At 48.4% G+C, this 24,282-nt stretch overlaps 1 protein-coding gene across 1 annotated transcript in view; it reads right to left on the bottom strand.

Moving 5' to 3' along the window:
* The window catches only part of RTTN (rotatin), a 209,463-nt gene that overhangs the window by 89,108 nt on the left and 96,073 nt on the right, over positions 1-24,282 (bottom strand). The window contains exons 25-28 of the mRNA XM_044293243.1: positions 23,648-23,839; positions 7,715-7,954; positions 4,549-4,693; positions 115-269 (exon numbers count right to left, since the gene is read on the bottom strand). Of these exons, the coding sequence (XP_044149178.1) occupies positions 115-269; positions 4,549-4,693; positions 7,715-7,954; positions 23,648-23,839 (732 nt within the window). The remainder of the gene's footprint in view (positions 1-114; positions 270-4,548; positions 4,694-7,714; positions 7,955-23,647; positions 23,840-24,282) is intronic.

Here is a 24,282-nt window from a genome sequence, read left to right as displayed (position 1 = left end):
AGTAAGCAATCTTAATGGTCCATAAATCAACACAAAAGTCAAATGCCTTTAAAGCCCTGTGCGACTAATCCGGCGTACGCAAAAGCTGGATTTGAAATGCAAGTTGGCACTTACCGGTCAGTAACTGAAGTTAAGCAGAGCATTAGCGTGTTAAAAAAGACCATCAGCTCTTTCTGCAGATGCTGCCTCACAGCTGCTTGTGTATCATCCAAGTCCTTCTTGGCCGTTTGCTCTTTCTGGATGATTAGATCTAGTAGTGGACTTGGACTCTAAAAAGTAACATGGAAATTAACTGTGTTCCTTGGTGATGCCCAAATATTACGTGTAATGATGAAAAGTTGTGATCGACATCAGTGCTCTATACACAAGCAAATGAAATTAATGGCACAGAACGGTGAATGACAAGGTGACATTTGCAACCTGCTCCCACAAATGGCCAAGTCCATGATGTAACCATAAAACAGAAAGACATATGCTCATATTTTTCACATTTTTATAACAATGTAATAAAATCAATAACGTTAAACAAATGATTTTGTAGAAACCACAATATCAGCAGCCAAACGTTCTCAAATGCTTGCAGCTGAAGAGCTCTAAGTGCTACGTAGCATTCACCAGTTGACAAGCAGTACATCATTGGATCTATCATCTTCTATAGCTTCATGATAAGTGAGAAGTCAGGTTAGATAAAGAAGCCCAGGCTTTTTTATTCGATAAGAGGTTTTTGGTAATTATACTGCTAACGTGTTCTAGTCAACTGAGATCTAAAACTTGCCTCCCGCTCACCAGCTTGCATGTTAGACATTGCACTAGACCTATGTCCAAAACAAACGATATTACAAAAGACTATAACAATAAGAGTTCTTAGTAATTTTTCAAGGCAGAGAAGTTTTAGGGTTTAAAAAAAAATATGTCATACTTTCCATATTGTTCACCCCATAAGACGCACTTTTTCTCCCCCAAAGTGGAGGACAAATGTTACTGCGTCTTATGGGGCGAATACTAATGAGCGCTTCCATTATGGAATTAGCTCATTAGTACCGGGAAAGGCTGAATGCTTCCCGGTCCAAAACATGGCGCCATGACTGCAACGACGTGGAGGATAAAAGTGGTGGCATTGGAACAGGGGGGTTCTGGATGTAAGTATAAAAAAAAATTTAAAAAATAATTCTAATAGGTTCCAGGTCTATAAAAAAAATAATAATAATAACTTCAACAATCCCTTTCGTGTTAACTATACTAATGCTACTTTCACACTTAGGGTAGAGTGATCCGGCAAGCAGTTCCGTCACCGGCAATTGGCAATGCAAACAGACAGCATTTGTAGACAGATCGGGATGCAGATCAGTCTCACAAATGCATTGCAAGAACAGATCCGTCTCTCCGTTTGTCATATGGACTAACGGATCTGTTTCAATTTTTTTCACATTTTTAAAGGTATGCGCATGTGCAGACCGGAAGGACGGATCCGGCATTGCGGTATTTTTTATGCACTTATACATTTCAATGTAAATTTAATGCTGGATCCGGCATTCCAGCAACTGATCCGGAATTTTGGATGGAGATAATACCGCAGCATGCTGCAGTATTTCCTCAGTCCAAAACGCCGTTCAGTGACTGAACTGAAGACATCCTGATGCATCCTGAACGGATTTCTCTCCATTCAGAATGCATGGGGATAAAACTGATCAGTTCTTTTCCGGTATTGAGCCCCTAGGACGGAACTCAGTGCCGGAAAAGAAAAACGCTAGTGTGAAAGTACCCTAAAACACAAACTATCCACACAAGGGGTCACCCCCCCCCCCCCCAAAAAAAGGAGTGGAGGTCAATCATGGTCACAGAAAATCAGTTTGAGAATTGTCGTGCGACATTGGTGCAACAAAATGTTGCGCAACAAATGTTGCAGTGTAGTTGTGCCCTGTCTGTCACGCAACTTATTGTCGCGCGACAAATGTCGTCGTGTAGACCTAGCCTTAAAGGGGTATTATCATTAGAACAAGCTATCCCATATACCTGCTGAACTGGTGGCATCCCATCGGTCACATTTTATAGATCTAACAGTTATCCCATATATAGGGGATATTGCCGTAACCAGAGTACCCCTTTAAAGTGTATTTCCAGTCTTCAGCCAAACGTTGTTAGTTTTTTATTGCGGGCACCAGAACTGTGGGAGTTCATCTCTTGGCCGTGTGAGATGAGACACCCAAGCACGTATTCCCCTGCCTTCAAAGAACAGCAATGTTTAGACCTTGTAGCTCTAAAGTAAAGTAAATAGTTCTTCGAAGATGCCTGAAAAATTGGGTGTCAGTGCGTACTTGTGTGTTGACTGATCAGTGTATCCTCGACAACAATGACAGGAGGTAGCGATGTGTATTTGAGAGGCGAGTTATGCTCGATTTGCAGCCTGAAGTGGAAGGTACATGCCAGACTGGTCGAGTGGAGACAGATCACCGCTCGGACGGTGCATATGTGACAAACGGCATATTGTGAAGCTGTAGTAGTGTGAACGCCCTGTTATATAAGCTGTCCTCACTATTTGTCACTCTGCAGCATTGTGTGCATGCTCGTGAAACAATCTTAGGGTGCATTCCCACAACCGCATTTTTATATACGACGCAGACCCATTCATCCACATCCGTATGTCCGTTCCGTAGTCCCGCAAAAAAGATAGAACATGTCCTATTCTTGTTCATTTTGCGGAAAAGGATAGGCATTGTTACAATAGATCCACAAATAAACGGATGTCATCCGTGTTTTTTGCAGATTTGCGTTTTGCAGACTGTACAATACGGTCATGTGAATGCACCCTTAATTAGATCCTGTAGAGAATACAGGGGTTAATCTCCTGCTTCCATTTTCAGTTGGTGGCTAGTTAAGGGGGCACCTCTTATGCTTCTTTCACATTTCCGTTCAATGTTCCAGCACAGGACAACCTGCTAGAGCTCTCTGGATCCAGCATTGCCAGGTGTTACCTGAATTCCCGCCGTCCCCATTGACTATAATAGGGTCTAGATCAGCAGCCACCCAGCAAACATGCTTCAGATTCGGCAGGACAGAAACCGCTGCATGCAGCGTGGCGGGACCACGAACAGTGTGAAAGAAGCCATGATGCTCTTTTCATCTTACTATAGACAGGGCAGAGGAGAGAGGCACCTGCTCCAGCCAGTTGCTGCACAGCCAGACACAGGAGAGTGAGAAGGAGGGGGGGACATAGTGGAGCACCTGAGACAAACAGAGACTTTGCTATAAACTTCTCATTTTTGTCCGCAAAGAAAAAAGGAGAGATTTAGGGAGGAAGGGTTTGATTTAAAATATGTATTAAAAGACATAGCTCACAGAAAGTTATGGCACTGGTTTTGGTACTGGTTTTGGGGAAAAAAAGCAGATCCTTCTTTTCTAACCCTGGCAAATCTTGGTTCCCCCAGCCGCTGCTGCCTCCATGTGGCAGCAGTGCCCGATTGCCAGGGAGCCCCAGGCCAATGATGAGGTGCACTGGGGGCTTGCCCGGCTGCTCCACCCAGCGTGCGGGCACGCTGGTATGAGCGGCTTTTCTTCAGTATAAAAGGCAGGCACCTGATTGTGCTCGTGCCGGTGAATTTCTTGTCCTCAGACTTCCCCTACTTTTTGGTTCTGACTTTTTGGCATACTGCATAGTCCAACTGGTATTTGACCCTTCCATCTGACTACTCTTTTAGTGTTTGTCTGTTTCTTTGTCCCAGTTTGTGTGTCAACCCTTCACGTTTTGAAGTAAAGGGACTGTCGTCCAGTTGTGGGGTCAGTGCCTAGAGTGACCGTGCAAGTAGGGATAGTGGGTCCGGGTCGTTTTAGGGCTGCACTATCCCTGACGGTAGTCATTAACCTGATATACTTTTTAAATAGAAACAATACATGTGTCACTGCAACGGAATAAGTCACAGGTAACATATAATTTACCAATGGGATTTAATAGCACACAGAGCTTAGGGGCTAGCCCTGCAGTAGTAATGTTCCTGCAGATGTGTCATACAATATATTCCTGTATGTTCTTGCAACGTCCGCGTTGTATGAAGCATACAATGCAATGCCGCTCATGTCACTTCACAAGAGAAACATAAGATGCTTAAGTAGTCGCAAAGTGCATTATTAACCTACCTTTAACCTTTATAAATAAGGACAGGCAGACAATCAGTCAGTAACATTTACATGAGACAGAGAAAACATAAGCAGCAACGACAAAAGTGCAATTATCCAGGCCTCCATTACTAAATAAATGTAAGGCCGAATAAGAGTAGTATGAATACTCAGGATGAATGGCTCAGCGAGCCGGCAACCAAATACTAATGTTTTCTGATTATCATACAATGTCACTCTCGCCGCAGTATTTGCTGCTTTATGGAGACCCGGAGCATTGTGCGAGACAGATTCACTGCTCCCATCAGAATTCCATTGGCAGGTGAACAAAATAAATGTATACTCTTTACAGCTAAATTATCTTTACTGGCCATGGATGTTAATGCTGTATCATCTGTCAGAAGTGGCAATTGCAATGCTCTAAGGTACTGTTCTTACTTGTTTAAGTAGCATCTCTAGTATCCATTGGAGATCCTGCGAGTCTGAGCTTCGACTCTGTTCTCTCAGGATCTTGTTTAGGAAACTTATCACATCTGCTAGTAGCTTTTCATCTTCAGCGCATGCTGGTTGAACCAGCAGAAACCTACAGAGGGAAAAGAACAAACATTAACCTTTCTTCTGCTCGGGGCAAAGGAAATTTTCACGGCAAACTAAAGTCTTAACACGGAAAAAAGAATGTTAGGGTTTGTGTATGTAGCCATACAGGAAGACTCGGGAACACATCTGGTTGGGACCCGAGTGGAGGAGCTCACAGCTAGTCTGCGTGCATAGGGGGGGTGACAGCGGGGTAAGTACAGAGGAAATAATAATTTCCTCAATAGGGTCTGGAGACTCCGGTATTTTCGGAAAAGCCCAAAGAACCAGATCTTTGTGATTTATACACTGCATCTTAATATGTTTTCAATACAGACATACAAAACTCCAGGCATCTTGGGGATTCCAAGATTTTTTTTTTAACTGATGACCCATCCTTTGATTTGATTGTAGGGGGTCCAACACCCAGCCCGGACCCCGTCAATCAGCTGTTTGAGAAGGTACCGGCAGTAGCGCCACAGCCTTAGCTTAGCTCACCAAGTACAGTGGCTGAGATTGGCATGAACGTGATGTCACATGACCTAGGCAAAGCTGAAAAAAGGTGCGGAGCTACCGTAAGCATCAGTGCCTTCTCAAACAGCTGATTGGCATGGTCCAGTGTATTGGACCCCCACCGATCAGAAGATAAGTCATCAATAAAAATATCTTGGAAAACCCCTTTACGGCACCCATACACATTAAATTATCATTGACCAAACCCGACAATTTCAGGTAACAATCTAATCTTTTAGGGCACCACCCCCCCTCCCCCCAAAAAAAAAATTATGCCAGTAGATAGAAGGCTCGGTCGGGCAAGTTGAAATTCAATGTCGGCTTCTTTTGTCCTGGCCTCTGTCAGCAGTCCATGCACACGTGCAATTTGTGTTTCATCGGCTTTGTACTTTGTACTTGTACTATGCACAGTGATAATAAGGCTGAATCTATTCTTCCCGTCAAAAATCAAGAAAAAACCTGAATGACCCCATTATACATCAACGTGGTCCACTGTGCTAATAGTATCTGCTGTACAAAAATAGTAACCAAATGGCTCATGTAAATAAAGCCTATTTTATAATGAAAAGTTATTATTATTTTTTATTCTCAGTTTAATCCAAGCAAATGGGAACATTCCTGTATATATTCATAGGTTAAAAACGTTTCCTGATCATATCCAATTGATACATAAGTGATTAGATGAGAGAAGTGAAGCTTGAAAAACAGAGAACTTTGCAGTACTGTTGGATGCTCCTGTGAATATTTCTGTGATAGACCTTAGTGGTGACATGTGCATGAATGGCGCATGATCATTCAGCTTCTGCAGTCACGTGTCACCCGTGAGGTCAGTGATTGGCTGTAGCTTTCACGTTAAAAAAATAAATAAATTAATAAATACAGCACCCACTAAAGGAGGAATAGGCGCGCGCCCCAATTGGAGCAATGTCCAATGTTCCCTCAGAGATCAAAAGTGCAAAATGAAAGCAGCGCCCACAAAGAGAATGTTAGAAAGAAGTGTTCCTTTAATACATATGTGGTAGTCCAATTACATGCAACGTTTTGGCTATACCTTAAGCTTACCTAAATTATAGCTGAAATGTTGCATATAAATCGGACTGCCACATATGGATTAAAGGAACACTACTTTTCAACATTATCTCTTTGGGCGCTGCCTTCATTTTTCACTTTTTGCAGCTTTTCACGTAACTATGGACGCACTTCTGGTTCAGGAGCCTCTCTGCTGAATTTCAAATGGTGATTATGTATATTCTTAAATGTCTGGTCAATGCTTCCCTTCTGGCTTTGTAAAAGGGGGTCTCCAGGACTTGACTGCCAATATCATTACAATAGGTCACTGAAAATATGGCTGGTCAGCTGGTTGTAGCACTGCGGCCTCTTCATTGTTTACTAGGTACAGCGCTATACATTGTATAGCAGCTGTGCTTAGATAGTAAACTGCCATGTAAATGATGAATGTGACATCACTGTCCTGAAGAAAATGGCGCAGCGCTTCTCCGAGCGCAATGACCCCTTCAAACAGCTGACTGGCTGGGAGCCCCAATCTGATATTGAGGACCTATCTTAAGGTTGGGTTTTCAATAATTAAAAGCCAAAAACAAACAATGCAACAGCGCTCTGCAAACACAAATAATAAAGTAAATAAAATCGTGCCATAGAAAATGTAAAATGCTAATGCTGCGTTATAAATGTGAGAGTCTTGGCAAATACATTTTGTACAAAATTATTTGTGCCCGTCTGCCGGGGTCAAGGGTAGTTTGGCATGCATGTGGAGCCTCCATCACCTGAATATAATGGAGGCCATTGTGGCACCATGAGAGGTATAATATAATGTGGGCTCGGCATGCATGTGGAAACTGCATTCCCTGAATGTAACGGAGGCCAGTATGGCACCAGTGAATGTGGTATTTAGTGTTAGGTTCCTGTCTTAATGAAATCGTCTTGATGCTGGCAGACGGGCTCAAAATTTTTTGTATAAAATGTATTTGCCAAGAATCTCACATTTATAACACACTAAACACAGCATTAGCATTTTACATTTTCTATAGTAAGTATGGCACGATTGTATTTACTGTATTATTTGTGTTTGCAGAGTGCTATTGCATTGTTTGTTTTTTGCTTTTGGGCTTTCAGCAATGGCGACATGCACCTGCGCACTGGGATGTGCTGACTGACCCCCAATTTTCTTTTCTGGAGTTTCAATATTTCCAATACTTTCAAAAACTCTTTAAATTGGGAGGCGACCAGAATATGTAGATTAAAAATGCATAGTTGTAGAAATATGAAGACACATGCATATATGGCGATGATAACCATAAGCATAAAGATTTATTGCAGAAATGAAATGTTCCCAAGTGAATACTTTACTCAAACAAGACGTATTTATGGTCTCCTGAAAGCCTAAATAAGAACCGCAGAAAGTAAAATCTGCTTGCACGAGCCACTTTAACCATCACGCGTGTGCGTGCATATTTTATGCAGAGCAAGCAGATATTAGAAATTGCGCAGCGAGTCTCACCTGCTTAATGCGGTATGCCAAGGCAAACACTTCAAGGAGGACATGTTATAGTCAGTGAGGCAGTTTAGAACCAGTCTGTCATTTAGGAGATAAAAATTCATCCTAGCAACGGCAGAACGAACTTCCCCATGAGACACAGCCTGAGTGATATAACTCAGGCAATCTTGCAGTCCACTGGTTGAGTGTGTCATCTTCAATGTCAGGACTTCTTCTGGGGATAACTTTAATGTATCTGAAAAACTTGGGAGAGGGAAAAAAAAAAACAGCTGCAGCTTGAAATGTTATATACACAGGTAGAGCAATAAAGAAATCTAGCTGACACGAGTAGCAGCTTGACATATTAATGGTCTAACGGTGAGCTAAACACTGGAACATTAGCTAGCTAAGCAAGCACATATAGAAGAGCTAGTTCTCATCCATACAGTCCACATTATCACACTATTCAAAGCAGGGAAGATGGTATACCTAATCTTCTTTAAAAAAAAAAAAAAAGATAAAAAATGTATATATATATTTTTTATAAAAAAAAATGTCATCATGTTGCCTTTGTGTTTTAATGGTTAGAACAATTAATGTACAAAAATAAATAAATAAAACCTGACAGACCCAATAAGGGTTGTTGCGGGTATCGAAATTTCGATACCCAATCGATACTTTTGTCTCGGTATCGTTACAATACCGGGATTTCCATTTTTTCGATACTGGGCTGCGCTGTCTAGTATCTCTGAACATGAGCGCGCTGCTCTCAGTCAGCTTGCTCATGTTCCCTGAGCAGCACAGGGGAGAAGGAAGCAGTCTCTCCCTCCCCCTGTGCCGCTGCCACCAATGAGGAGAGAGGGGAGGAGGAAGGGCGCATTGCGCCACCAATGATAGGAAGAGCTTTTTTATGGGTTCAGACTTAGTTAAGTTAGCAGGACATGTAGAGCTAGAGCAGCGCCCAGGGATCTCACTGCACCTACTATTATTCCTGGGCGCCGCTCCGTTCGCCCGCTTTTTGTTATTTACAACATTCATCTAACAGGTTAGATCATGTGATATTTTTATAGAGCCGGTCGATACAGACGCAGCGATACCTAATATGTATACTTTTTTTTTTATTTATCTAAGTTTTACACAATGATTTCATTTTTGAAACAAAAAAAAAAAACATATTTTAGTGTTTCCATAGTCCAAGAGCCATAGTTTTTTCAGTTTTTGGGCGATTATCTTGGGTAGGGTATGATTTTTGCGGGATGAGATGACTGTTTGATTGGCGCTATTTTGGGGTGCATATGACTTTTTGATCGCTTGCTATTACACTTTTTGTGATGTAAGGTGACAAAAAATTGTTTATTTAGCACCGTTTTTATTTTTTACGGTGTTCATCTGAGGGGTTAGCTCATGTGATATTATTATAGAGCTGGTCGATACGGACGCGCCGATACCTAATATGTATACTTTTTTTTATTTATGTAAGTTTTACACAATAATATAATTTTTGAAACAAAAAAAAAAATCATGTTATAATGTCCCCATAGTGTTTTTTTTATTTTTTGGGCCATTGTCTCATGTAGCATCTCATTTTTTGCGGGATGAGGTGACGGTTTGATTGGTACTATTTCTGCGTACATGCGACTCTTTTGATCACTTTTATTACCTTTTTTGGGAAGTAAGGTGGGCAAAATGTCAATTTCCTGATAGTTTTTATTTTTTTATTTTTATGGCGTTCTCCGTGCGGGGAAAGTAACATGACCGTTTTTTAGATCAGGACGTTACGGACGCGGCGATACCTAATATGCGTAGTGTATTTTATTTTTTTAATTTTTATTCAGTGATAAATGTTTTTTGAGTTTTACTTTTTTTTTACCCAGACCCACTTGGTTCTTGAAGATCCAGTGGGTCTGATGTCTGTATAATACAGTACAGTACAATATATATTGTACTGTACTGTATTTTACTTACACTGAACAGATCTATGCTTTTAGCATAGATCTGTTCAGCACCATGGACCATGGACAGCAGCCACAACTGAGCAGACGGGGAAGGGGAAGGAGGGGAGCTCCCTCCCTCTGTCCCCCTATCCATCTGGGGGCTGCAAAGGCACAGCAGCCCCCCGATGGCAGAGGGGGAGAGCTCCCTGACTTAACCCTTTCCATACGGCGGTCCGTACGGACCGCGGTATGGAAAGGGTGAAACGGCTGACATCGCAGCGATGTCAGCCGTTTATACCAGAGTGTCAGCGATGTGCTGACACTGTGGTATACACCACTGACCACCAATGAAAATTCAACGGGAGGCGGGCGGCTGCCGCACCGCCCGCCTCCCGCAACTGCCGCACCGCCACGCTCACAAACCGCTCACAAACCGCCCCCTGCACCCCGCCACATAAATGCATTCAGGGGTGCAGGGGGGGGGTTAAAAAAAATTTAACTTCGGACATTTTTAAGTCAGGGACCGCAGGGATCAGAAACTACAAAAAGCGCTGCAAACCACAGGTCTGAATTGACCTGCGGTTTGCAGCGATCGCCGATATGGGGGGGTCACAGGACCCCCCTCGGCATTGAGCCTGAGTGCCTGGCTGTGTGTAACAGCCAGCACTCAGCGCTGTCACCATGTCTGCAGACATGGTGACAGTTTAATGCCAGGACGAGTATACTCGTCCTGGTGCGCTAAGTACCCTCGCTCCAGGACGAGTATACTCGTCCAAGGTCCTGAACGTGTTAAGTATAAATTACATATAAAATATATAAATAAATAAACAAACATATCACATATTGCCACGTCTGAAAAGTCCAAACTATTAAAATAGAAAAGGAGATTTTTGTGAAACTCACCTGTAAAATCTTTTTCTCGTCTTTTCCATTGGGGGACACAGACCATGGGTATAGCTTAGAGGTATTAGTAGGAGGGACACTATGCAAATGAAAGAGCTCCTCCTCCTCGGGCTATACCCCCAGACTCCACCAGGAGGAACTCAGGCGTTGCACAAGCAGTAGGAGAAGGAGCAAGAAAAAATCATGGAAACCATCGGACCAAGCCATAAGGTCCAACCAGAAACAGAAAAACTGAACTAAAGACCCCTCCTGCAACAGGAATAATGGGTGGGAGCTGTGTCCCCCAATGGAAAAGACGAGAAAAAGATTTTACAGGTGAGTTTCACAAAAATCTCCTTTTCTCGTGCTTTTTTCCATTGGGGGACACAGACCATGGGACGTCCAAAAGCAGTCCATGGGGTGGGAAAAAATACCAGCACCGCCAGGAGGAACGCCCCAACGGTCAAACAGGAACCACAGCCTGCAAAACCCTGCGGCCAAAGCCGCATGAGCCGAAGCCAGTGAATGCAACTGACAAAAATTTGCAAAGGTATGCAAGGACGACCAGGTGGCCGCCGTACACAGCTGAGACGCAGAGGCACGACTGCGTCTTGCCCAGGAAGCCCCCTCCGCCCCAATGGAGAGAACGGCAATTCTAGCCGGGGGAACTCCACCACAAGCGTGACAAGCCGCGGAAATAGCCAAGCAGATCCAGAGCGCCAAGAACGGCGGACGGAAGCAGTAGCCGCGAGACACACCTCCAGGACCCGTACAACATCCAGGGAATGCAGAGTGCGTTCCTTGGGGTTAGCCGGAGAAGGACAAAAGGAAGGCAGGACAAGATCCTCATCAAGGCGGAAGGGAGAGACCACCCTGGGCAAAAAGAAGGGGACTGGACGGAGCACAACTTAATCCTGGTGGAAAACCAGAAAGGCTCCTGACAGGAAAGAGCGGCCAGCTCCGACACCAGTCTGACTTAAAAGCTTGTGATGGGACGTGAACTCACAGCCACTGCATAATAGCCCAGAACTTTAATCACTACGCTATGTAGCTGTATCAGAAGCTATGGTCACAAGGAAGTCCAGATGAGAACAGTCAGAGAGACCCTCCTCAAAGGCTCGAAGGGGGCCGACTGCAGAGCGCGCAGAACCAAATTGAGATCCCAAGGAGACAAAGGGGGAACATACGGGGAACCGAATGCGCCACCCCCGAAGAAAGGTCACCACCGGACCCTTAAGAGCAAGGGACCTCTGACGGCCCGCGCCGAAACCTGACCTTACAGGGAACTAAGCGACAGTCCCTGCACAAGCCCAGACTGAAGAAAAGACAGTACCATCAAGATGGAAAACCGAAGGGGAGGGAACCCCGAACCCTCAAAAAAGGATAGGAAGGCCATCCAGGTACGATAGTAAATCCGGGAGGAAGAAGACTTCCCCGGACTGATCATGGTCCTAACCACTGAATCCGAGAACCCCATCTTTATCAGGATGGCGGTTTCAACAGTCACGCCGGTAAACGAAGAGACCGCAAATTCCGGTGGAAGACGGGCCCCGAGACAGTAGGTCCTGTCCGTCGGGAAGAGGTCATGGGGCGTCCGCCAGCAACCGAGCCACGTCCGAAAAAACCACGCGCGGCGAGGCCACTCTGGGGTGATGAGAACGGTCGGAGTCCCTTCCGCCTCGAACTGGCGTAGACCCTTTGGTAGGAGAGGAAAACAGAGGAGGCTGAAGTCCTGCCACGGAGACACCTGCGCATCCATCCGTACGCCTCCGGATCTCGGGCGCGAGCAAGGACCACTGGGATCTTGTTGTTGAACCCGGACGCCATTAAGTCCACATCCGGACGGTCCCATCTGTGGCAGATTTCCTCGAACCCTTCTGGATGCAGAGACCACCCGCTTGGATCCACCGTGTTGTGGCTTAGAAAGTCCGCTGTCCAGTTGTCCACTCCTGGAATGCAAACTGCTGACAACACCGGAACGTGCGTCTCCGCCCACGTCAGAATTCTCTTCACCTCCTGCATCACCATCCGGCTGCGGGTCCCGCCCTGATGGTCGATATAGGCCACGGCCGCGGCATTGCCCGTTTGAACCCGCACTGGGAGGCCCGCAAGGAGAGAGGTCCAATAGGAGAGAGAGAGCGGAAAAAATCGCCCTCAGTTCCAGAAAGTTGATTGGAAGGCGAGACTCTGCCGCCGACCAAATTCCTTGAACCGTGCGAGACTGGAAAACGCCCCCCCCAACCCAGGATGCTGGCATCGGTGGCGGCGATCGTCCAGGAGAATGCGAGAAAGGAACTCCCCGACCTCAGGTTCTTTGGGAACAGCCACCAAGGGAGAGCTGCCCGAACCCGCTGAAAGGTAAAGGATCTCCTGTTGCGCCAGGCGAGTGTGAAACTGGGCATATGGAAGGCCTCGAAAGAGGCTACCATAAGACCCAGGACCTGCAAGTATTCCCGAATGGAGAGGCACGGGGAGCGCAGCAGATGCGACACTGCCCCCTGGACCTGGGAGGACTTGAAGGCTGGTAGAATACTTAGGCAGCCGAGGTGTCCAAAATCACCCTCCGGAAGGAGAGCCTCTGGGACGGGAAGAGGCAGGAGTTTGGGAAAGTTACCAGCCAGCCGAACCGTTCCAGGGTCTGAACAGTGATCCGGACGCTGTCCGTGGTCTGCGGTAGAGAGGGGGGCCTCTATCCGGATATCGTCCCGATAGGGCAGCAAAGGAATGCCCCTGGTACGAAGAAGCGCCATGAGCGGTCCAGGACCGTGGCAAGGACCCGCGGGGTGGTCGCCAACCCGAAGGAAGGGCGACAAACTGACAGTGTCGACCCATAATGGCGAAGCGCAGGAATCGATGGTGGGATTCCGCAATCGGGACATGTGATAGGCCTAGGAGCAGCAGGGCGGGCTGACTGGGCCCTCTAGTGCCGGGAAGGCTGGTGCAAAGGAAGGGCTCTTTGCGGGCGACCTGAGACCCCCGGCGGAGGAAGCAGGCGACGGCCTACCAGATGAGAAATGGCAAAAGGCATGCAGAGATGAACTCGTCCAGCTGATCCCCATAAGGTCTGGAAACCCCAAAGGGGAGATTAGCAAGGGAACGCTTGGTGGAGGCGTCAGCATCCCACACCTTCAATCAAATCTCTTCGCGCTGAGTGACAGAGATGGCCAACCTGCGGGCAAAGAGGGAAACAATGTCCCTAGAAGCTTCGCAAAGAATCTTAGAAGCCTGAGACATCTGGAGAACCAACTCCAGTGTGTTAGTAGCCTCATCTCGTACCGCCAGTTCCTGGTGGTGGTGTTGTAACCACACCGAGAGAGCACTGGCTACCCCTGCTGAGTGAAAGGTAGGTCACAGGGACGCGCTGCCAGCGAAAAAAGGACCTGGAAGAGAGTCTATGCGTCTGTCTACAGCATCCTGGAAAGAGGAACTGACTAAGACAGGAAGGGCCACATAATTGGCTAATCCGGCCACCGGAGGATCCACCTTAGGGGGAGGAGACACCTCTCCTCGCCGTCAGCAGGGAAAGGAAAGTATATTCATGCGCTGGGTGGTCGAGAACCTTATTAAGACCACCCCAGGCCCTGGACATGACCGCGGAAAAATCCCTCATGGACCGGGAACATGGTAGTCTCCGACTGCCTGGACGGAAAAAGGGGGAACTCCTGACCAGTGGAAGGAGGAGAATCCCCTTGGAGAATAAAGGTGTCTCGGACAGTCACCACTAAGTCAGCCACCCTGGTGGAGAGCTTAGGCGAGGGGTCCCGCTCCATGACCTAATCAGAGCCGGAAATTCTCCTTCAGACTTGCGCTCCCTAAGGGAGGGGAGAGTCGCCCGAACGCGCCTCTAGACGAGGGGGGGGGGGGGGGGGGGGAGAGCCAGAGCCATCCGAGGAGGGATGCTGCTGCTCACGCTCCGTTAGTAGTCGGGCGTCTTCTGTGGAAAACCACTTAGAGAGGTGGTTGGCGTCACAGGATTTGAAAATGCCCTATAGTCCAAAAAGGACCTGGCTCGTCCGAGCCGGATAATTCTCCTTCGGATTACTCTCCCTAGGGAGGGGGAAGAGCAGTCCGCAAGCGCCACCGGCGAGGTGAGGGGGGTGGAGAGACGGAGACATCCGAGGTGGGATGCTGCCGCTCACGCTGCCTCTTCGTAGTCAGTCACCCACTGTGGGGACCACTGAGAGAGATGGAGTCGTTAGCGCCACAGGATTAAAGGACATGGTTGCCTTGGCGACTAAGACCAATTTAGCGGCCGCGCTGGACATGGCAGATGCCCAAGCGGGGACCGCAGGCCCCCAGGGACGTGGAGGAGGGGTGGAGGAGGGGGGTAAGGCAGGGATGCAGGTAATACTTATCTGCTCCTGCAGAACTTCTCCTGCAAAACTTCTCCCTCGACTCCAGGACCAGCAGGGATGCACCTCATCAGGCTTCTGACTCCTTGTCCAGGAGTGCAGTGTTCTGGTGGAGGGTGGCAGCAGGAGACCCAGTAGCTGGTGGGATACCGGAGCTGCAGGTCGAGCCCGGATCCACTTGTCTTCTTTGGGGGGCAATGGAGGCAGCCAGGCAGCGTCCAAGGACGGCAGCGGGCATTCCACGGGGGACCAGGAAGGCGCCATGCCGACCTGTGTCCCCATCTAGAATAATATAAACAATTTTTGAAGGCTGAAAGGGGCTTTGAACTCAGAAAGCCTGGACATGGGGCAGCAGCAGCAGTACCACTGAGCTACCAGCTTGCCTGGCACAAAACGGAGTAGAGTGATGAGGAGCTGCACGGCCATGAGCAAACAGAGTCTCCGGTGTAAGGAGAGTCAGAGCGGCATGCCGAGGCTCCGCCTCCCCGAACGCGTCATTATGGCGCGAAAAAAGCGCGCGAAAAATAAGCGTGCGCGCGAAAATATGCGCTCGCGCGAAAATATGCGCGAAAATAAGCGCACGCGCGAAAATATGCGCGAAAATAAGCGCACGCGCGAAAATATGCGCAAAAATAAGCGCACGCGCGCGGAAATAAGCGCGCGCGTGATTTAAACAAACACCACGTGGAGGAGCGGCCTGCCGGCGGGCGCTGAGGGAGCGCAGCAGCCAAGGCCCGACGAGAGAAGCGCTGAAGCCCACAGTTAAGGGGGAAGAGATGCCAGTACTCCAGTGCCAAAATGAAGAAAGTGCCCCATCAGGATCCTTCTTCAAGCTCACCCAGGCAGCCACAGACAAATAGACACAGAGGGAGGGGGAGGGATTGCAACACTTATCTGCTCAGCATGCTCCCTCGATGTCCAGACCAGCAGGGATGCGCCTCTTCAGACTTCTGACTCCAATCCAGGAGAACAGTGCTCTGGAGGAGGGTAGGCAGCAGGCGTCCCAGCAGCTGGTGGGATGCCGGAGCTAACAGGTCGAGCCCGGATCCACTTATCTTCTTGGGGGGAAATGGAGGCAGCCAGGCAACGTCCCAAAGACGGCGGCGGGCACTCCACGGGGGACCAGGAAGGCGCCATGCCGACCTGTGTCCCCATCTAGAATAAAAATAACAAAAAGGAGTAGAATCAGAGAGTGTCAACCTCCTTCACCAGACACTAAGCAAAGACTGAGTTCCTCCTGGTGGAGTCTGGGGGTATAGCCCGAGGAGGAGGAGCTCTTTCATTTGCATAGTGTCCCTCCTACTAATACCTCTAAGCTATACCCATGGTCTGTGTCCCCCAATGGAAAAAAGCACGAGAAAAAAAAAAATCTATGCGGCGAATGCCAGAACAGAAAAAAATAAATAAAAACTGTGCAATTCGCCACTTTTTAAAAATGCGGAATGCACGTGGCTTTTTTGGTTTATTTTTTCGCATGGTATCGAGTATCGCAATACTTTTTTATGGTATCGAAATCGAATCAAAAATTTGGTATCGCAACAACTCTAGACCCAATATATAAGTAAATGGGAGAAAAAAGGAGATTTTTGTATAACTTACCAGTAAAATCTCTTTCTCGCTCTTCATTGGGGGACACAGAGACCTTGGGTATAGCTATGTCCTCTAGGAGGCGTTGACACTAGTAAAAGCTGTTGGCTCCTCCCCTGGCAGCTATACCCCCTCCAGCCTGGAGAGAGAGCTTCAGTTTGTGAGAAGCAGTAGGAGAAGCAAGCTAAGAAAAAACACGGAACACCAACCATGGCAAAGGACCCAACGGGCTCAAACCATCAACTGCCACAACTGTGACCAAACAACAATACTGGGTGGGTGCTGTGTCCCCCAATGAAGAGCGAGAAAGAGATTTTACTGGTGAGTTATACAAAAATCTCCTTTTCTCGCCCATATTCATTGGGGGACACAGAGACCTTGGGACGTCCAAGAGCAGTCCACAAGGGGGGGGAAATAAACACAGACCCATGGAGCCAGCGCCCCTGCAGGCAACTGAGAACTGCTGCCTGCAAGACCAAGCTTCCAGAGGCGGTGCCCGCCGATGCATAAGTATGCACCTGGCAAAATTTTGTGAATGAGCGGAAGGAGGGCAGTAGCCGCCCCGCACAACTGCACGGCTGAACCCTGAATCATCCGAGCCCAAGAGCGCTAACCCCTCTGGTGAAAGGAGCCGCAACACTGAAGGGTGGAACCCTGCCCCGGGGACAGAATGTTCAAACAAATGCAGACGTGCAATTGACACCCTGGAGGCCGCCAATGTTATGCGAGGACCCTCCGGAAAGACAAAAACAAAGGCGAGCACGTACGCCGGAAGGAACCGGAGGCTGGCAAATAAACAGTCAGAGCCCTGACAACGGCCAAATGACCCAACTCCCTTTCCCTAGGGTGTGAAGGGGAGGGACGCAGTGATGGAAGGCCAGATTCTTCATTGAGATGAAAATCAGAGACCACCGTCGGGAGAAAGGAAGAACGGCCCCAGGGAAGCTCCTACCCCTGGCAGAACCAGGACAGGTTCAAGGGGAGAATTCCGGAGTGCTAAAAGGACCAAGGTCTGATCCCAAGGCGGTAAAAGGAGGACGGCATGGAGGAACCGTACGGCCATTCCCTGTAGGAAGGAATTGTGGACCCCGGGTGGGTCAGAGGATGCTGGAAGGCCACACAGTGCCGAACCTACCCAGCCAAGAACTAAAGCCCAAGCAAAAACCCCGGATCCACCCCTGCTAAGGGGAAGCGTTCCACGGAAACGGAAGTGGTCCACCAATGTCCCCCCGAGCCGACCAGGTCTGACGGGAGACTGAGAAGCTGCCTGAATGAGGCATGTCCAACCGCAAGCCAGGAATCAACACATTGGATAGTCAAAAGTAGTGACGATATGAGAATCATTGACGGAAGAATTCCGTTAGCGACCGTGTATCGACGGTGTAGCAAAACCGCTTGACGGAAGCAAACAACCAAACCAAGATTAGAGAGAAAAAACTTCAGCCTCAAGGAGGAAGAATAGAAGGGGTGTCCCGTTCCAGGAACAAAACTCCATCAACAGACGCGACAGCACCCCCGCTCATCCTGGCGTGGAGAGTCTCATAGTCTAGCCACGGAATGTGCAGTGAAAAGGTATGACTACATCGGACAGACATGCCGACACCAGTCAAGTATCAAGAGAGGTAGTGGTACACACTGGTAGCGCGCCCAGGACCAACGGTAGGAGTCACCTGTAGAAGGAGGAATATAGGAAACGTCACAGGCCAACAGTCGGTCCGGAACAAGACCGAAAGAAAAAGAAAAAACCACAGAACCAAAACCCTGCATCACATAGATGAGGGGGAGTAGCAACAGAGGAACCACCAAGGTTTGCGGAATGGCCGTGAACCCCGAGCCAGAGAAGGAAGAACGGAAGGAGAAAGGGGGAAGGACGAAGCCCGTTCCCCATCCGAGACCAGCAGTATACAGAAGTAGCCACCGGATGATAGCAGTGATGCCATACTCCGCCAAAGGAGGAGCCTATGCAGCGTACGCCACCGAATACGGAGACAGAAGAATCCGTCAACTGACGAAGGAGCCGTACAGGAGGAGCCAGATTACGCAACGGCTACTACAGGACCCCCATACCGTAGAGGAATCCGGTAGAAGCCACGGTACCATACCGCCCCAGGGAAGGAGAGCTAACTTTAAACGCTCCACCCGGGAAGGGCGCTGAACAGGAACAACTGCCCAGCAAGCGTCAGGGTAGAACCCCCACCTGATAGAATGCCCCACTGTAGCGACTGCGAATGCTAGTACCCGCACAGGCTGAACAGGCTGCAAAGCTAAACCAGAGTGCCAGCCCAAACACTTCCCACATCAGGAATGGTGGAAGAGAGTAAGGAGTCAGTGTAACACTTGGCCCGTTGGCACGTAATCACCATATATGTGCAATGGTGTACGCAGCACTACTGATGCGGACAATACCGTTACCGACTGGGACAATGGAAACCCATGGAGATGGGAGTCTCTAGGACACAAGTGGCTTTGGGCAGGAGTTATAATCCTGCCCAAAACCAGCTCCAAAGGAACACAATGAGGAATAGCCACCGTATGCACTGGCGGGACTCATATAGTACTAGAGTAAGCTTACCGAGCACCGTCAAGTACCGACTGTTGCCACGCCCCCTAATGAAATAAGCGCAGGCACCTAGAGCCGTGGCGCAGTTGAATTGCAGAATCTGAAGATGTACAGATACTCCCCCGCTAGTGATCACTAGCGAAAGAGGGTAAGGCAAGTAGTAAGAACAGTGACGCGCAACACTCCGCCTAAGGAAGGATAGTGCGACAGTCGGACCGTATCCAAACTGGTGCCACAGGAAGACACTCCACCAAGAAGGGGGGTTAATACCCACGGTGAGAACTAGTGCACATGGCAATCCTGTACCCTGTGGGAGAGCAATTAGCACCCGAGAAAGGAGGTAATGTATACAGTACCCCTTGTAACCAGTGAGAATGGAATCGCTCCACCAATGGAAGGAGCTAATGAATACGGCAGGTACTGAACCCAGTGGAGGTACAATTCCGCCACCTACAGAAGGGGGAATGCACTGAAAATAGTGTTATTGTACCTAGTCCACCTATGGCAGGGGACAAAGTATAAAGGTGAAAACCGTATCGTAGTAGTGCAATTATACCGCCTAAGGAAGGGGGTAATGCCCACGACGAGTGCTACTGGCCACCGTGGACGCAACCTAAGGAGATTGATTCGGATTCACGTCAAGGCCCGAATCAGTGATTCTCCTCACCCCCCCTCCCTTGGGCGGACCCACTCCCGTGAGAGAGGGTGCACCTGAGCGTGACCCTGGGAGGAAGGGAGGGGGTGTGGAGATATCGAGGAGAAGACGACCTGCTGTGGTCCGCTTGCGCGCAGGTATACGCATTAGAAAATCGCCCCTAGCAGTCACGGACTGCGCAGTTGGGGGCTTATCAACCAAACTACCTGGGGGTGGATTGGGAACAGAGGTCCTGTATACAAAAAGGAACCTGCGGAGAATTATCAACCCAACAACCCTAGAGGGTGGATTGGGAATTTCCAGTTTTCCCCCACTGGAATCGCGCAGGTGGGGAATTATCAACCAAACGACCCCATGGGGTGGATTGGGAATTCCAGAGGTTCTCCACAGTATGGCTCAGGTAGAGAATATCGACCAAACGGCACCGGAGGACGGATTGGGATCCCGCAGAGATCCTTAACTGAATTGCGCAGGTGGAGAATTACGGGAATACTTCAGCTGTCCTCCTGTGAGTTGCGAAGGTGGAGAGTTATCAACCAAACGACCCCAGAGGGTGGAATGGGAATTCCAGAGGTTCTCCGCTGTATTGAGCAGGCGGAGAATTATCAACCAAACGACCCCGGAGGGTGGATTGGGAATTGCGGAGGCTCTCCGCTGTATTGAACAGGTGGAGAACTATCAACCAAACGACCCCGGAGGGTGGAATGGGAATTCCAGAGGTTCTCCGCTGTATTGAGCCGGTGGAGAATTATCAACCAAACGACCCCGGAGGGTGGATTGGGAATTCCGGAGGCTCTCCGCTGTATTGAACAGGTGGAGAATTATCAACCAAACGACCCCGGAGGGTGGAATAGGTGTACCAGAGGCTCTCCGCTGTATTGAACAGTGGATAAGAGGCAGGAAGGGGTTAACAGTGCAATAAGCAATTTTTCCAGGCCATCTAACCCCTGATAATCCGGAGCTGGCCCAACAGAAGTGGCTGGCCGGGAAGGGTTAACCAAAACGACTTTAAGTCCAGGGGCGGTGCTGATGGGGGCGGGGCAGCGGCAGCTAGGCGGGAAGAATTTGCGCCAGCCCGCCACCCTCCCCCTCTGGGTCGCGGCCTAGCAGGTTGCGAAACCCGGGCCTAAAGTTCCGATGCTCAGCCACCCCGGACCCTCCCCCTCTGTACTGTAAGTCAGCCGGAGGGTGGACGGACCCGAAGCGGAGCGCGACACACATCCCGCCGGAGAAGCCGCACCGCGGCCAGGATGACAACAGGGGAAGGAAGCCTATAGGCCCCAAGAGAAGCCGGGGCCTAAATTTTCAGCGGCGCCCGGAGGACCGGGATGTTCACCCCGCGGCCGGAATCGTGACAGCCGGAGGCCCATGCTAAGTAAGTGCCCCGTGGCGCGAGACTACCGCAAGGGGTCAGATGTCCGCGATCGGCCAGAGGCATTAACCCTTTCGGAGCTGCGTGCTTGACGCCTGCTCCCGAAAGAGTAAAATGAAGGATACTGCCGCCAGAAATAGCAAGTGGGAGACGGACTGCGCTCCAGTCTTTCGCCGGAGGTGCCCGGGGAGAAGATACATTAACCCTCTATGAGCCGGAAGCAGTCGGCCTAGAGGGCAAGTGAGAGGGGGACCGCGTGTCGCCTGGCGCCCGCCGGATTAACCCCTACTCTCTTTAGGGGTCTTGTCATAGTTGAATAAAGTCCCCTGGCCATTAACCTTAGGGCGACCCAGATTTTCAAAGATGGAGGGAGGGGGAAGAGGGCTTCATACTCACCTAGTCCCATGTACTCACCTCTCTCATCCTCTTCTCTTCACCCTCCCTAAGTGGACCCTCAAGGTCACCTTCTCCAGCAGGGTCATCTCCTCAGCAGCTGGCACCGGAGTGGCAGGCGTCTGGTATGGCGGGAGGGTCTTCTCTTGGGCGGACCTAGGTGACCCCTTGGCTGGCGGGATGCAGGGGAGCGAGGCTGCCCTGGTCCACTTTGTCTTCTGTGGGGGAGGCAGCAGTGCGGAATCGGCACTGGCGCAACTCGACCCCGGGAGAACAGGGAGGCGAGGCGACCACTGTTGTCCCATCTGAAAAGGAAGGAAAAAAATCTTCAGGAGATCCATGCAGAGCAGGGAGGTCTTGCCTCCTATTGACACTAGAAAAAAACTGGAGCTCTCTCTCCAGGCTGGAGGGGGTATAGCTGCCAGGGGAGGAGCCAACAGCTTTTACTAGTGTCAACGCCTCCTAGAAGACATAGCTATACCCAAGGTCTCTGTGTCCCCCAATGAATATGGGCGAGAAATATATCATAGAAATATGTCCTAATTGATCTGTCTGTTCAATACTGCAGCATGCGAACATGAACTACCAACCCATGTCCCCCTATACTTTGAACTTCCCCTAGTGGTGGTTTGTAGACAGACAGAACTTCATCATGTCACTCTATGAATGCGAGCAGAGAAGCAAAGAATCAGCTCTGTGTCGAAAAAGAAAGTTACATTTTTCATTACTGCAGGTGAAATCCCTGAGGAATAAAACCTCACAATAAAACACCTACAGCGAATGCCAACCAAGAGCAGGCTGCAAGATAAAAAAAAAAAAAACGAAAAAAAACTGAATACTCAAAAATGCCACAAAAGTACAATAGTCACTAATGCAATGTCTATGCATAACTTGCCACCCGCCCACAATGTATTTCAGGCTGCTGGAGAAAACCTGTCCCACATGGAAAATTGCATTTTTGCACTAAACCGAATTTCAGCTGCACATTTAACTAAACATTGGATGGAGGAATAGATTTCTCTTCAGTTCTATGGCTACCTACACTTATGTATTTTGGAGCTTCTAATGTTCAAGTTTTTTCTATCTAGCTAATGGTACTTTCACACTAGCGGCAGGGGACTCCAGCAGGCTGTTCCGGCGGGTGAACAGCCTGTCGGATCCGACCTGCCGCTAGTTCACGTGTGCCCCCGGACTGCCGCACCGTCCCCATTGACTATAATGGGGGTGGAGTTCCAGCGGCAGCCAGACTAAAAGCACTGCATGCAGTACTTTTAGTCCGGCTGCCTCTCCGCGTGTGCTGCAGTCAGAACTCCGACCCCATTATAGTCAATGGGAACGGAGGGGCAGTCCGCAGGCACACGTAAACTAGCAGCAGGATGGATCAGATAGGCTGTTCACCCGCCGGAGTCCCCTACCTCTAGTGTAAAGCTAGACTAACTTTAGTTACAATACCCTGATGCATGCTTATTTACGTGATTACTGCAAAAGTGAAAGAATATGGATCAATATATGACTGTATGTGGGAGACATTCAAAAAAAGAAGAATAACATTTACTTGAAAGTAAATGAGGGAAATTTATAAGGGGCATTACACCACTATTGGGGAATAAAAAAAAATTGCAAATTATGGCGAAGTGTAGAGAAATGAGGGAGGGGCTTCATGCCTCCCGCCAGATTTACTGTAACTTTCATGAGAAAGTGGCATAAGTTATAGGTGGTCTATGCCAGCCTGTAGCTGGCAAAGACTTCAGTATCTAGAGCACAACAAGGCAGAGATGCGACTAATTTATTAAGAGACACCTGCCTCTTATGCCAGTGCAGGGAGATCAAGGATGGCATATGGATAAAAGAAGTGGCAAGAAGCCCAACAAGCCGTAAATTATTGCAAATATGGTGTGCGCCATAATCTGCAACTTTTTTCGCACTAGTCAAGTAAATGCTTTAGTTAACGTCCCTCAAAGAGTTTTCTGGGATATTTAATATTTTATCCTTAGAAGAGTCCATCAATATTAGATGAAGGAGATTCAACCACCAATCATCTGACTGAAGCTCCTGCAGCGCCATACTTTTTATAGTGGCTGTGCCTGGTACTGCATCTCCTTGCTGCTCAGTCCCATTCAAGTGAACTGAGCTGAGCTGCAATACTAGGCACACCACTACAAAATGTACCAAGACCCCTTAAAACAAATAAAACAGATGTACTTCTGCATGTAATGCCTTACTTTTCATTTGCAACTGGTTCGTTTTCAAGATTTTGCAAAAAGTTATCTATTCCTTGGTTCCAAGACAGGTTCCATGCTACCCGCAGCATATCCGATACTGGCTTCATGGTGATCCACTCTGAGCACAATGGGGAAGCCATTGTGTATGGACTTACTGCATGATGGGTGCTCACAGATACAGGAAGGTGAAATCTAGAATAAATGCATATTGGAATTATACAAGTTCTTGGAGCAGTAAAAAATGTATACCAGACTAGGTCCCAACTGTCATAAATGGTGGCCCGCTGAAAGGTTTCCAAGGGAAGGGCAGGAACATAAAATTCTCCAGTGTATTGGCATAATTGCTTCTAAAGTGAACTGCTCAGATAAGATAACATCATGGAGTTGATTTAAATAATTTTGGCCTTGAGGAGCAGAGCCATTTTCATCTTTTTGAATTGTAGCAGTTTTTACGGCACTCTGAGGTTACCAGTTCTGCTACCCGTTTTTACAGTTGTGGGGGTTAATTTATTCCATAAGGTTTATTTAAAAAAAAAAAAAAAAGAAAAGGAATTAGTATGTCATGTATCATTTTTGTGTCCTTTTTTCCTCTTTTTTAGCCCTAACAGGAATTATTACAGACAGCACCTTTATAT

This window comes from Bufo gargarizans, chromosome 5, assembly GCF_014858855.1.
Source record: "Bufo gargarizans isolate SCDJY-AF-19 chromosome 5, ASM1485885v1, whole genome shotgun sequence".
Taxonomy (NCBI): domain Eukaryota; kingdom Metazoa; phylum Chordata; class Amphibia; order Anura; family Bufonidae; genus Bufo; species Bufo gargarizans.
The sequence above is the reverse complement of the archived record's forward strand: the minus strand, read 5'-3'. Positions and strand labels throughout refer to the sequence as shown.